The sequence below is a fragment of the Tubulanus polymorphus genome, chromosome 2, assembly GCF_964204645.1.
Source record: "Tubulanus polymorphus chromosome 2, tnTubPoly1.2, whole genome shotgun sequence".
Classification (NCBI taxonomy): domain Eukaryota; kingdom Metazoa; phylum Nemertea; class Palaeonemertea; order Tubulaniformes; family Tubulanidae; genus Tubulanus; species Tubulanus polymorphus.
Genome location: NC_134026.1, coordinates 3,962,118 through 3,975,627, shown reverse-complemented (window position 1 = coordinate 3,975,627; position 13,510 = coordinate 3,962,118). Strand labels below are relative to the sequence as shown.

At 37.8% G+C, this 13,510-nt stretch overlaps 2 protein-coding genes across 6 annotated transcripts; one reads left to right on the top strand and one right to left on the bottom strand.

Annotated features, from left to right (window-relative positions):
- The first annotated feature begins 1,403 nt into the window (after positions 1-1,403).
- Positions 1,404-7,341, top strand: LOC141900349 (DDB1- and CUL4-associated factor 10 homolog). 5 transcript variants are annotated; one of them, XM_074787203.1, is made up of 8 exons: positions 1,852-1,945; positions 2,919-3,014; positions 3,117-3,148; positions 3,780-3,893; positions 4,041-4,238; positions 5,018-5,342; positions 5,529-5,588; positions 5,746-7,341. In XM_074787203.1, exons 3-8 carry the CDS (start codon positions 3,120-3,122, stop codon positions 6,715-6,717), a joined length of 1,698 nt encoding a protein of 565 aa, XP_074643304.1. In that variant the 5' UTR covers positions 1,852-1,945; positions 2,919-3,014; positions 3,117-3,119; the 3' UTR covers positions 6,718-7,341. The 5 variants fall into 5 exon arrangements, with proteins under 5 accessions (XP_074643303.1, XP_074643305.1, XP_074643304.1 ...); XM_074787204.1 differs by lacking the exon at positions 2,919-3,014 and having other exon boundaries at positions 1,830-1,945; XM_074787207.1 differs by lacking the exons at positions 1,852-1,945; positions 2,919-3,014 and adding an exon at positions 3,629-3,701 and having other exon boundaries at positions 3,135-3,148.
- A 519-nt stretch (positions 7,342-7,860) lies between these two features.
- LOC141899519 (TATA box-binding protein-associated factor RNA polymerase I subunit B-like) lies at positions 7,861-13,415 on the bottom strand. Its single transcript, XM_074785884.1, has 14 exons — positions 13,255-13,415; positions 12,591-12,681; positions 12,349-12,449; positions 12,036-12,136; positions 11,718-11,817; positions 11,409-11,627; positions 10,746-10,882; positions 10,547-10,649; positions 10,269-10,398; positions 9,948-10,125; positions 9,779-9,825; positions 9,248-9,344; positions 9,061-9,167; positions 7,861-8,682 (listed from the first exon to the last, which is right to left on the bottom strand). The coding sequence occupies exons 1-14, from the start codon at positions 13,360-13,362 to the stop codon at positions 7,970-7,972; spliced, it is 2,232 nt and encodes a 743-aa protein (XP_074641985.1). The 5' UTR covers positions 13,363-13,415; the 3' UTR covers positions 7,861-7,969.
- Between the last annotated feature and the right edge of the window lie 95 nt (positions 13,416-13,510).

The window sequence follows — 13,510 nt, the reverse complement described above, 5'->3', positions numbered from 1 at the left end:
CTAACTGAATTACTTTCCATGTTGCCAAAATCTTCAAATTGGTCGATCATCCCAGTCAGAACTGTGAACCAACTAGTAGGCAAGCGCATAATGCTTTCACACAACTTCTCACAAAAAGTAATAAAAGCCTCATCAGAAACGTTCTTCATTTGACTGTCATCGCGAATTGTATGATTTGACAAAACCCAGTCGAATGACAGCTTCGCTTTCTTAGAATATACCGACAAATAGGATGGAAGTTTGCTTTTCAACTTCGGGTCAACCATGCTCAGGAAAACCTCCATTAGGTTGAGAAGTATATCGCCCTGCTTTGATGTATTCCATTGTTTCGAATTAGCTTCTAAAATAGCTATCAACTTGTGTAGCATAATTGTGCAGATATGGATCTCTGAGTTTACAAATCGTTGAAATAATTTGATGAATTGCATGAAGTCTTCAGGATTGTCACAAACAACTGACCAGTATTCGCAAAGGTCTGAGGTGATTTTCTGTTGTAACGAATGTGGTAGAAGAATCATTGCCTACAATTGAAAAATTCAGTAATTTTAAACTAACCATGTATTCAAATTTGCCTAAGAGTAAAACCCATGTAGACTGTGAGAAAAATGCAATTATTAGATTTTCACTTATCCCAAAAAGTTTTGAAAACCCAGACCTTATATTTCTTAGCTTTTTTCTCGAAAATTTACCTTGAAAAAATCTAAGTCTTGAACAGCTGAGAATAGAAATGATTTGCTCATGTCAGGCAATGTTCCAGTTAATGGATCACAATCCACATTATTTTCACTACTGATGTAGTGTTGCCTGACAATTATCAGCACAAAGTAACAGGCAATCTTAAATTCAACTAATTCTCTTTCACTAGCAGTCAAATCTTTTTCCAATCCATTCAAGATTTTTTTCATCGTTTTGTGAAGAACTCCGATGCAGGATTTCAGCTCAGGGTCGTTAGGTTGGATATCTGATAACGCACCAGTGCTTAACTATAAGAATTCAATACGAGATTGTTAGTCATCACTAGAATAAAATGTCAATACTGCACACTTGAAACTGACAGTTTGTTCAAAATTAATTGAGATTTAGTGAAATACAAAAATTGGTGATGATGAGTCCTACCCGACATCCTAGAAAGTTAATTGTAGAACCTAAAAGCGCAAATTCAGGCGTCAGGTCCATCTCTCCCAGACTTTTATCTTTTCTTTAACACTCCTAGAAAATAAAGAATAAGATTCATTTTAATCACGTCAGTGGAACAGTATAATCAGAAAATTAACAATACTTTCATATGAGTGTAAGTAACTAATTATATTTTACAGCAAGAAATGTCAAATTAATCCGGCCCGCTTTAATAGCCTTGCAACATACCAGGAGGTGCTGCTACTTTTGCAACTTGACCAAACAAATTGGTAATTATTGATGCATTTTACACGAAAGAGTGGTTTAATTTAGGGTATTTAACTGGTAAAATATGGTTCCTAATATATCTCGTGCCTTATAAAATGTGTCAACGTTTATTCTTGCCCTAAAATGTGATTTTGATTTAATCGCCGAAAACCGAAGCAAAAAGCGAACCTCTACAAACGATGGCTCCACACGAATTTGCGGTTACAGCACGACAGATCTAGCTTGTTCTTAATTTATTGAAATCGCTCAGAAAATCTTGTTCTAAGTCGTTTTCCCGACGCTACTAGGATCAAAATGCTGTAAATACAACTCAAATCATCATTCGCGCATCGTAGATTTTGTTGACGATGAAGAGAACTCACCAGGAACCTTGGAAATGGCTGGAAAACCGACGATTAGGAAGTTCACAGAGTTGTTCGAAAAGTCAAATTCTGCCCACTCTTTATTCCAACATTAAGAAAATTCATTCCTGGGACCCGAGATCGACAGTTGACCATACCGACCATGGTGGAATATTCAACTTTGATTTTTCATTGGATGGGTAAGACAAACTAACGAATTTGAATTGTGGTTTTCGGGTCGACAGTGGTAATGAAACTGAAAAGGCCTTTTTATGAACACTCGATTAGTATATTCGAGTATGCAAAACGTTTTTATGAGCATGGATTATGTCATAATCCGTCATTTTTATGAACATTGGTTATCATAATCGATTAGCATACTCAGCATACTCGCTCGGCGAGCAAGTATGCCGATTATCTAATCCAACCGATATGGTGTTCTCGGTAGAAGTCGCTGCTGAGTAGGCCATAATTGAATAATTTCTACCTGGCGTTTTTATCAACCAACATACCCGGTTATGCTAATTGACACTAATCGGCTATATAATCTAAATAGCTAATCTATTTCGATTTTGCTGGTTCATAAAAAGGCCTCTAATCTATTTCGATTTTGCTGGTTCATAAAAAGGCCTAAAGTTTGGGTTTATTTCACTCAATCAATTCAATTTAATCTTTATTGCACCGTAATATACAAATGACATTATTGGCTTTTTACAATAAAGAGGAAAACAAAGAAGAATACATGTATAGTATATATCAAAACCAGATAAAATTTATAGCAGTCTATATACAAACATGATAAGATAGGCAGATACACTAGTTTCTCTATACTATGACTAGGATTCAATAGTCCGAGACGGTTCATATGAGTAGGCTATGTACAAGTAAAAAATCTGATTCAGTAAACAACGTCATATCCTGTCATATACATACACATAGCTGAATCTAGCAAGAAGCCTTTATAAATTTCCCAAGGCTATACGCCATCTGTACAGTTGACATAATGCTTCTGAATTTACACTCACTTGAGGACCTCCTGCATTCCGGAAAATTTCTATATAATTCTTCAAGAAGAGTTTTTCTATTGTCAGACCACTTTGAACATTGCATAACAAAGTGGAATTCATCCTCAACAATATTACATTTCTCACATAACCTATTCTCTCTTGCTAGATTGAGGTGTCTCCCTTTTTCAATTAGTAGGGAGTGTGCGCTTGATCTGAGTCGTGATATTGCAGATTTAAATGTTTTTGGGATATTAAGTAGCAGGTACTGTTCCATGCAAAATTCGGATTTGATATTACTCAAGCATTGAAGTTTACTAAATTTTTTGATTTTATCATGCCAAAATATTTTGTATCTTTCTTGTAGGATATGTTTAATACAGCTTGGAAGATTAGTCGGTACAAAATTACCATATACATCTACATCGCTTCTGCTAGTCTTTAACAACGCATTCAAAAACACTTTCCAATCACAATGAAACTTATCCTCATCCCGGATATCTTTCAGTGTTCTATTTACAATTCCGTTGCTGTCTGTACATATATGTTACCAATAGTTAATAATTCTGGTACAACAGTTAATATACAAGGGATATAACCCCAATTCTCCTGTCACAGCTATGTTGGTGGTTCTTCTATTCACATTCAGCACGAATTTACAAAATTTGGCTAAAAGTTGTGTGAGGTGGATGTCCTTTTCAAAAGTTTCTTCCAAAGAGAAAGCCTTGTTTTTCAGCAATTTTTTGGCCAGGTTATTGTTGGGCATCCACACCTCGCAACCATATAGGAGAATTGGGGTTACAAGGTTATCAAATAAATTTATGGCAACATCGACTGAGCAATTTTGGTGTCCTATCATGCGTATTATACTTAACATAGCTCGATTGGCGGATTTTCTAAGTTCTTCCTTTGCCCTGCGAAAGGAACCATTAGCGGAAAAAGTCTAGCCTAAGTATTTGTGTTCGCTAACAATTTCAAGATTTTTGCCATGTGGAATTTGAATGATAACGGTTTTGTCGGAATATTTCAGGTCTATAATGGTGGCCGCCTGCGAGAGGAAGAGTTTTTTACTGTTTGATCCATTGAACGGAAAACTGATCGGACATAAAAACAATGCTCATAATGATTGTGTTAATTGTGTTAGGTAAAAAGAAAACTTAATTATTAGCTTCATTTCAACTTAAGTCTATTCATTTTTGTCTGGGATGGATTTGATGGATATGTTTAATTTTTCATTTAAAATCTTTTTAACTCACAGCTCAAATTTGACATTTTTTTGCCAATTTTTCAGGTTTTTAGATTCTCGGATATTTGCCACATGTTCCGACGATACGACTATATCAGTGTGGGATGTACGCTATTTGCGGCATAAAATCCGTACGCTATACGGACACTCGAATTGGGTGAAGAATATTGAATACGCCGATGACGCCGGTTTGCTGTTAACTTCCGGATTCGACGGTAGCATTTACACCTGGGATATAAACAAGTGAGCATTACGCAATTTTTCGACCCGGTCGTCTGATCGAAAAATTAAAACAACTTGTCAAGAAACACAACAATTTTGATTTTGTATCCTATAAGTTATTAGTAGCTAGTTGTTGAATCTGCAAAATATGATCAACATCGGGGCTTTGTATTGAAACACTTTACTTAATTATGTCAAGTTATTTCATGATCATAGTGAAAATAACTCATAGATTTGTATATTGCTTGTTTCCTTTTGAGAAATGCGCTCAAGCTCTTTCATTTGTCAATGGTGCTGCATTGACAGTCTGTAGGCTTTACAAAAAATAGATATTCCATTATGGGTTTGAATACAATCAGATCATCTATTTTCCAAACCTTTAAATCCAAAGATTCCACATAGATAGGGTACATTCATAAGATATGTACGCGAAAATAGAGCACTTTTCGAGGTGCTAACTCTACACGTAAATTGAGCCCGTCGTCAGATGACAATTGAAAACAATTTGAAAAGGTCAATTAAATCTTTAGCTAGTCTGGCTGCATAATGAAAACATAAAGGCTGAAGTCAACCTGGTCAAATAAACAAGGCTTAATTCTAGTAAACCTTGGTGCATTTTGATTAGTTTAGATAAGTTCTACCAAGCTATGTAGGCAGATAGTACGCACTTGACATCAGTTCCTATGACTTGCATGTCCCTAGGGCAAACGATTGGAAGCAACTTGATTTCAATTTGAAGAGAATACTGTAAATGCCTTTTAGTGCTGTTAGTTACTCGATGAAGGTACGTTTCTTTACAGCTATTCCGAAAAACCAGAAACCACATTCACTCGTGTATTTCACACAAACGGACTGATGCGCTCGAAACTAACGCCAGACGGACGTAAACTAGTCATATCGACCGCCGGCGGTTATCTGATGATCGTGCACAATTTAGACCTGACGACTTTGAACAGAGATCTGCACGGATTCAAACCGAACATGTATCGATTGATGCAGATGTCTCAATCGCCCGTACGACAGGGATACATGTACAATCAAGTGTTCGAGCGACAGAAAAACCGCGTCGAGTTCATCAGTGATTTCCCGGACGGAAACGAAGCTGAAGTTATCGCTTCATTACAGGTTAACACTTTCCGATTATACCCCAAATACATTTTTGTGAATTCAATGTTATTGTCCTATCTGTGATCTCTCTTAGCTCATGAACTTGAGTAGAATATTCTGATTATATCGTTATGATTTTTTTCTGCAATTTTTCTTGCTACGTTCTTGTCATATTTTCATGGTTGTTTTTAATGTCGGTTTCAGATTCATCCTTATGGCTGGAGCGTGCTTTCCAGGAATACAAGCTCAGATGAAAACTCCGAGGTAAATGTTTAATCCCGAAAAGAGTTGACCATTAAAATCTGTTGTCAAATATTAGTGAATTCAGTTTAATTCATAGGGTTTAAATTAAATGTGCTGCTCCAGAAATGTTTTGATCTAGTTCAGGTTGAATAAGTGTGTACGGTTTATATTTTTTCAGTGGACTTGTATTCACGACATACAGGAACAGCCTGAAAATGATGAAAGAGAAGTCGAGGATGAATCGATCCAAGAAGAGTCGGAACAATCGGGTGATAAGAACGGCAGTGATAGCGCGAACTTTGAAATTCTGCCTGATCAGAGTACGAGTTCAGAACAGATAATCGCTGAATCGGCGTCTCGCGTGGTCGCCGAGCCACCGCCGAGACGGAACTTTTTAAATATATTCCCACGTAGAGAGAGCTGGGGTAGATCGACGTCGTCCGCGGTGATGAGAACGAGTTCGCCGATACGGATAATTACCGGAGCCGAGTCTCGGAGATTAACGATCACGCAGTCGACCGCTCCCGTCTCGTCGAGTTCGATCGTTCATCGTCGCGCGATCACGATCAGCCCGATTCGCGTCAATCGATCGTATCCGTCGTCGGAGACGGACAGAGCGTCGCGTACGGCTCGACCTCAGATATTCGCGGATGCGACACCCGCGGGCGCCGGTGCTACGACAACTTCATCCGCCGCTCGAACCGACGATAACAGTTCAGTGACGTTCGTTATCAGATCCGGTTCGCAAGTACCCGAACGAACGCTCCTATTGTTGAGCAATAATGCGGTTGCCACGACGGGGACCCCTGGTGGCGCGTCAAAACCGAAAATACATCGAAACGCGAAGCGATTAACGCATTATTGCGAAGAAGCGAATGTAGGCCGCGGATTTATCAAAGAGCCGTGTTTTAGCAGTGACGGACGATTAGTTTGTTCACCGTTCGCGTACGGCACGCGTCTGCTCGCTTTCGATAACGATTGTAACGAATTGTGCGATAGTTTAACAAACACGCCGCGTAAACTGACGGAGATCGGCACGTGTATCAGTCACACTAACGCCGTATTGACAACAAAGTTTTCACCGACGCATTGTCTTCTGATTTCCGGGTGTTTGAACGGAAATGTGAACTTTCATCAACCAGTTTTATAGGAATCTTAGTTGTCTAGCTCAAATTGTTTGTTCAGCGTTACCTTCAGAGTTTCCGTTAGTGTCAGGCCTGTAGCATGGGGGGTTTGACTGAATCAATCTACAAAAAGTTTAAGTTGTGCTCATTTTTTATTCTAAAAAAAATTAAGCAGATATGTATTGCACTTAAAACATGTACCCCTCAGTCTTAAATTTGTTCACTTATTTAGACCTATCAATGGAATTCCCACAGAGGCCAAATCTGAGCATCAAAGTTTCAAAATTTGTCAGAGATCTCATTCAGTTCCTACCACATCAAAAACAAACCAACCCGCATATATCTTACACAACGCGCCTGGGTTTGACCTTAATTGAATAACTGACGAAAATATATTTCCTATTTTGGGTACAATGTGTTTAGAACTTTTGTTCATGTGTTTATACCAGTGCTGTAATTCAACCTATCAAACCTAGTAAAATAGCTGCGATATATTCTTAAAAGTTATGTATTTGCAACCAGTTGCCCTGTATGGGCCACTTATTCTATACCAGATGTATCATTGTATTGCAGTTATTCATGAAAATATTCATAAAGAACCACTGGGTCTTAATGTGTTGTAGGATTCAATAAAGAACTTTGTGAAGGAGCTCATTTCTCTGCTGTATGTTAGGTTTTCTAGTGTTGTACCTAGCGTTCCTCGGATATCTGCAGCTTTCTTTCTTCATTTGCTGTATGCATCATAATAGGATAATCAAGTTCCCGCAACCCTATCATGTCTGAATTCTGTTGATAACTCCCTGCCGTATTATGACCACAGTAGCTGTTGTGAAAATCCCATACGAGCACCAGGTTAATCGTCTGATCACCCAGTCCTGGTTGTACCCACCAGGGATGAGATGCATGTGAAAAATTCTGAAAAGTTAATTTTGCATGGAAAATAGGAAACTATGTGAAGTTTTTTTGGAAAATTCTTGTCGTCAGAAAATTTCGATGTAGTTTCCTTTATAGGCTGTATTTGAAATTCAAAGCAGAGCCGAGAGATAGAACAAATACAAATAAAGGACACTACATAGGCTTTTCTGGGCTCTGCTTTGACACTAGATCTGGTTCCCCTGTATAAATACATGGAAAGATGAAACTAAAGCAGTCTGGTTACTTACTGGCTCTGCTATAGACATGCGGAAGAGTCAACTATGGAAGACAACAGAATTCTCTAAGAACTGATAACAAGGATCAATTGCTTAACCTTAGATTTTATTTTCCTTGTGCCTCGAGTCAATGAAATGTTTTCATGATTTTTCCACGGAGTGAATGTTTGTTTTCAGTTAAAGAGCCCTTATCTAAAATGTGAACAAGTTCTAATTTGGCCACTTCCTTGTGGATCCGAGTTTTCGGCGTCTCCGTAATATAACTACAAATATTCAGCAACCAATCGTAAGATAAATGCCAACTGGGTTCATTGCTTTCGAGAGTGTAGACGGAATAATTCTGGTATGCGCGACAAACTGAGAACTGCAAATCTTCAACGATTTTCATTTGTTCGGTAGTCAAAGCAGCGGTCTTTTTCTTTTTGATGTTTTTAGTGATCAAATCGAGCACTCGTTTGCGCTTGCGAGATTTACCGAATACTTCTGCCATTCTGAGCGGTGATGATATCTCGTCTAGCTGATCGGCGTCCGAATCGTCCGATTCAAACGATTTTTTTGCGCCGTCACATTCGCCGGGCACCTCTTCCCAGAATACGTTACAAATATCATCTTTACCCAAACAATTTATGAAATCCTTATCGATCAAATACTGAATGGACATACTACTGAAATGCAAACTGGAGCCATCAGCTTTTGAGGTAATCGGAACAAATTTGTCGAAAAATTCTGAATCCGACGATGCGTCTGGTACGTGTTCACTGTTAGAATAAACGAACTGGAGAAGTGTTTGAAATGTTTCAACTAGCGATTCCTGAACATCTGTGCGGTATCTCATCGGGCCTGGAAAAAATTAATTCTATCAAATCAATTAAAGATAAACGTGAACTCCGAAATTACCAAGGGTTTGTTCCCATTTCATTTTGGGTATGTATCTAGGACCAATGGCTAAATTTTGTCCAGATAAATTTTTCAATTTCGAACCCTTTCCTCAGTTATGAGGTCATCTTCCAAGGTCATATCGCTGAAAAACAGTTTTTTAGTACCTAGTTAAGTTCTGCCGCTAGGTGGCGCATTGGGCCCATTCTTTGCACTGCACAACTAAACCCCTAACATTGCACCCAAGTATCATCTGACTCGCTGAGAGACAGACAGACAGGCAGTACGAGAATAAAAGCCCAAGAATCAACATTTTGTTAATTACTAGTAGCAGTGACTAACCTTTGCATTTGAGCTCTTCTGGAACAGAAGCAGCCCTTCCTTTACATGTTGCCAATTTGCAATAATGACGCATGCAAGCTTTCACATCTATTCCATCTTTCAGCGATCTAGAATTTTCACCAAATTCATATATGAAATGCATTAAAAACCCCAGGCGATTGTAGGATTCATCTGACTACGAACTTACTCGATGGAATGCGGACAGACTTGTGACTGGAAATTTCTCAGTCTCTTTTCCATAAACAATGCCCACTCATCCCAGATGAATAAACGATGCTTTGTATCTGAATAACAATCGAACATGATTTGTAGAAGTAAGACTTCAGCGACAGTAAGCACTTTTCAGCACAATATGGCGCAGAAAACCCAAATAGCGCCTATGACAGACATTGAATGTAACTGCTTTATCATGTTTTGTCGAACCATAACTAGGCCCTATAGCCAAATCACTAATGTCATTTTATCAACCGGTATGTGCTAGGACGTCCATTTATGTCAGTTTAGGTGTCACTAAGCGCTACTTTTTCCATGCCAAAAGTGCTTACTTTTGCTGAAACCTTACTACTACAATTAGGCATTTTGGGAAAAGCAAGCACAAAATCAGGGTCTTGAAAATTTTCAGCAAAAAGTAGCACTAGCAGACTTGCTTCAAACAATGTAGAACTAATTTCTTAAGGTCGGTTTAAGAAATGTCAGAAAGATTTAAAACTCAACTTACTATCACTGAGTAAATTTTGTAAGTTTCGTCCATAGTTTGACAGCTCTCTGGAAAAAGTTCAGAAAACAAATAAGAAGGAAACCAGTCAGATACATGTACGCGCATAAAATCTCTGTAGTTAATATATTGTGGCGACCGGGTCCGAGGCTCAAAGTTTAAACCACGCTACCTTTCAGAATGATCATTAACTCCGAATAGAAGTTTCAACGTAATGATGATGTATGCTATCGCTTGTGCTTCATATAACGGGTATGGTTGATAACGGGGAGAACCTGTCGGGTGCGGTTCATACGAGTCATTGGGCTGCAATATCAACAGAAAATTCTGAGCCATTCCAATAATGTCGCCTGGAAAGTATAAATTAATGAAAAATCACTGATGCTGTGTAAGGGGCAGTCTTCATAGAAACATTGAATAAACACTCAATTCATCAATTTCTATCATTATCTCATTTCACTCGATACGAATTGTCAATGAAATAAATATTTACTGGGTAAGGCCATCTCGATACCATATTTGCCGATGATCTTTGAAATTTCTACAGCAGGGACCTTATCAATATCAAGAAACTCGACAAGTTTACCGGTGGTTTCACACAAATTCTCAATCGGTGGGACTTCCTACAAATCGAAAAATCAACTTATATGAATCTAACAAACTCCATAAATAGAAGAGGGGTTGTATCACAAATACATTCAAATTGACTGAATCGTATTGCCATGATGCAGTAGAATTTGCTTTTTAGTAGATTCAATATCATGTTTTTACCTGCTGCGAGAAGAAAGTGGAACTATCCAATCCGCGAACTACGATGTCTTCTGGTAGAATAGTACTTACATTCAAGAATGGTAACAAATGCTCTCGAGTCCATCTATAGAGAAAATTAACAGTAAAACTAATTCAGCCTGCAAAATCATTTAATGAGACAAAAATCATCAAACACACACTAACAGGGAATCCTATTTACCTGATGATATCTGCCATCATTACGAGATTATTCGTATAAATTAGTCCGAGTTTACAAAATGCTAAAGTCTTGATCATATTCATCCTTTTAATGTTATCTCGAATTTCATTCCTCGCATTACGAACAAGACCTAATTTCTTCAGAGAAAAGATATGAAAAGTGAGAGTTTAGTGATGACAAAGTGAAGTGAGGGCTGCATTTTCTTGAAAAAGTGTGAGCTAAATATCAATGGATACACTATCATCGACTCTCATTTCCAAATGTAGGCTAGTCTAAATGATCCCAGTTTTGAGCATAACATTTTCAATTTTTCTTATTTGAAACAGGCATGAATTATCGCTTGGATAAGCTAACACTTCTTTCAACGAGTGATTTTTCAACTCCACATTTGAATGCGACAATCTAGGATTGCACTTGCGTCAAGCAAGGATCCACTGGGTTCGCAAATGCGCACAAGGACAAAAATGCTCGATGTTTCATCAGATTCCATCTGACTATCCATAATTTCTACAAATTCTTACGAACCATAAGAAAGCGCTTCACATGAACTAGAAATTGACGTCAGATGAAAGTTTATCAAAAATGAACTAAATTTTGTTTGAGTTGTGCGGGATAGCTGGAGGCACAGGGTTCTCATTCATGAATATATTTAGTTTGACATACCCGAGAACCCCTTTCCGTTTTCACTTCGACAAACTTTGTTTGGTCACGTTTCACTTTGAGAATTTTTTGAAGATCATCCTGATTGATATCTAGATGCCCTTCCATCTCTTCTTTATCTTCATTATCATCATCCTCCTCATCATCAACACGAAAAATGTCATCCTCACTGTTATTTGCCATTCCTTCTTCGAGTCGCGGCAGACCAGGAATATTCACATCCTGCATATCGGCAATAATAGCTTTTCTAAAAATCTTTTCAAGTTTTAGCTATCGAACTTTCATTTCAAAAACTATAGGCCTAAAACCGACCTTGATCTTTTCTGTGTTTGCCTTTGTTTCCTTACACGACATAGTAGCTAGCCGACGGATATCTGGCACTTTTTCTTCACTTCTCCACTTCAATATATCTCTATTATAACAAGATACAACATGAAATAACCATTTTAAATCATATATCTTTAAATCATCGTAAAATATCCTTTTTCATTCATCTTTGAATCCATCCAACAGGCCTATAACATATATGAGAATTCCAATAACAACTGCGATTAAGCTCAGCAGTTGCAGGTTTAGTCTTTATTCTGTATTAAGTACCAAGCCGTATATTCATTTCTTGTTATAGCACACCTTATTCTTGGATAATCAGTTTCCGGGGTCTCTTCTATTTCTGGTGAAAATGCTATTTTTGATTTACTGAGATACCTCCTCCACAGTCGCCAAACGACATCCTACAAAGGATCAAATGAAATTACGTAATGAAAATCACCCGATTTTGGACACATGGACGAATAAGTAGTTGTGGGTGAAATGTCAAGTTTAGAGAAGGTACCTTATTGGTACCGTCTACAAAGCCTAATTGTTTAAGGAGTACAGAATGAAGTGAAACTCACTCAACTCAAACTCAACAGGTAAACACGAAACTCAGTACAAACATACGTACATCTAATGATTTGTCTGCACCAAGTTTAATCAGAGCTTTCACTTGTTCTTTTAAGATTATCTGAAATACCTCAATCGTTGTCCATGGACGACCGATATTGACTAAAACACAATACAAGTAAAGAAAGAGAAGCCTTGGATTAGTTGAATTAGACGTCAGAATTTAATTCCTCAATTCTGAATCAAATTCAGTTCTTATTCTCTTTCTTAAATGAATTGATCTCGTCGAGAAGAATCTTTTACCTTTCATTTTACATTTTTTTATCCTCCTGTTAGCTCTTACTCGCCCTTGCCAGTTGATGTCTTCAATATCAAACTCTTCGTGTCGATAGTCCTGAAATGGTTATGACAGACTAATATTAGCAATATTCATTCCATTCTATCATTTCGGCCTGAATTATAATAAGTCACCCACAGGTAAAGCTATAAGGTAGAAGTGATAAGAAGTTATTGAAAGTTTATACTATAGTAACCATTCATAGAAATATCTAGTAATATCAAATAACCAACAGCAATCAGTAATAATATTTGCTTGGGCTTTAGTCAGTAACCTGTCTGTGGTTTAGTTTCACGATCGGATATTTTCACAAACCACATTGGTATAAGCCCATCCGATTATAAAAAGCTTACCACCAACGATTAGGTAACTAACTACTTGGGCTTATAATATAACTGAAAAGTAATCATTGGGTAGTAATTAGGAGACCTTTATAGAAAAATTCATGAAAAACGTAACTAGACCTCAAAAGCACAGGAGTCTAGTAGAGTACCATCAAGGCCAACCACTGGAACCGCAACTTTATAACTATATACCCTCACCCTAGCTATTTTCTACTATTGAAAAAGCCGCCATTTTGAATCGACTATGAGCTATCAAAATACTTCCCCTGAACGAAGAATAGAATACCTGTGACTGAGTCTGACATTGTACACAATAGAAAAACCCATCAAAACACTCGAAATCATTTGCACCGCAAAGAATACAGGCGTTCTTAGCCGACGACGATTTTTCCATTGTAAAAAGGCGTCACTGTATTATTAGGTGGCACATGTAATTGTTTACTTCCGTTGTTTGATACTCGAGAACGCGTGGCATTCTTGAACTAAGATCCATTCTAGACACCTTATGTAGTGGGACTGCTCCGACCGGAATTTGATATTTG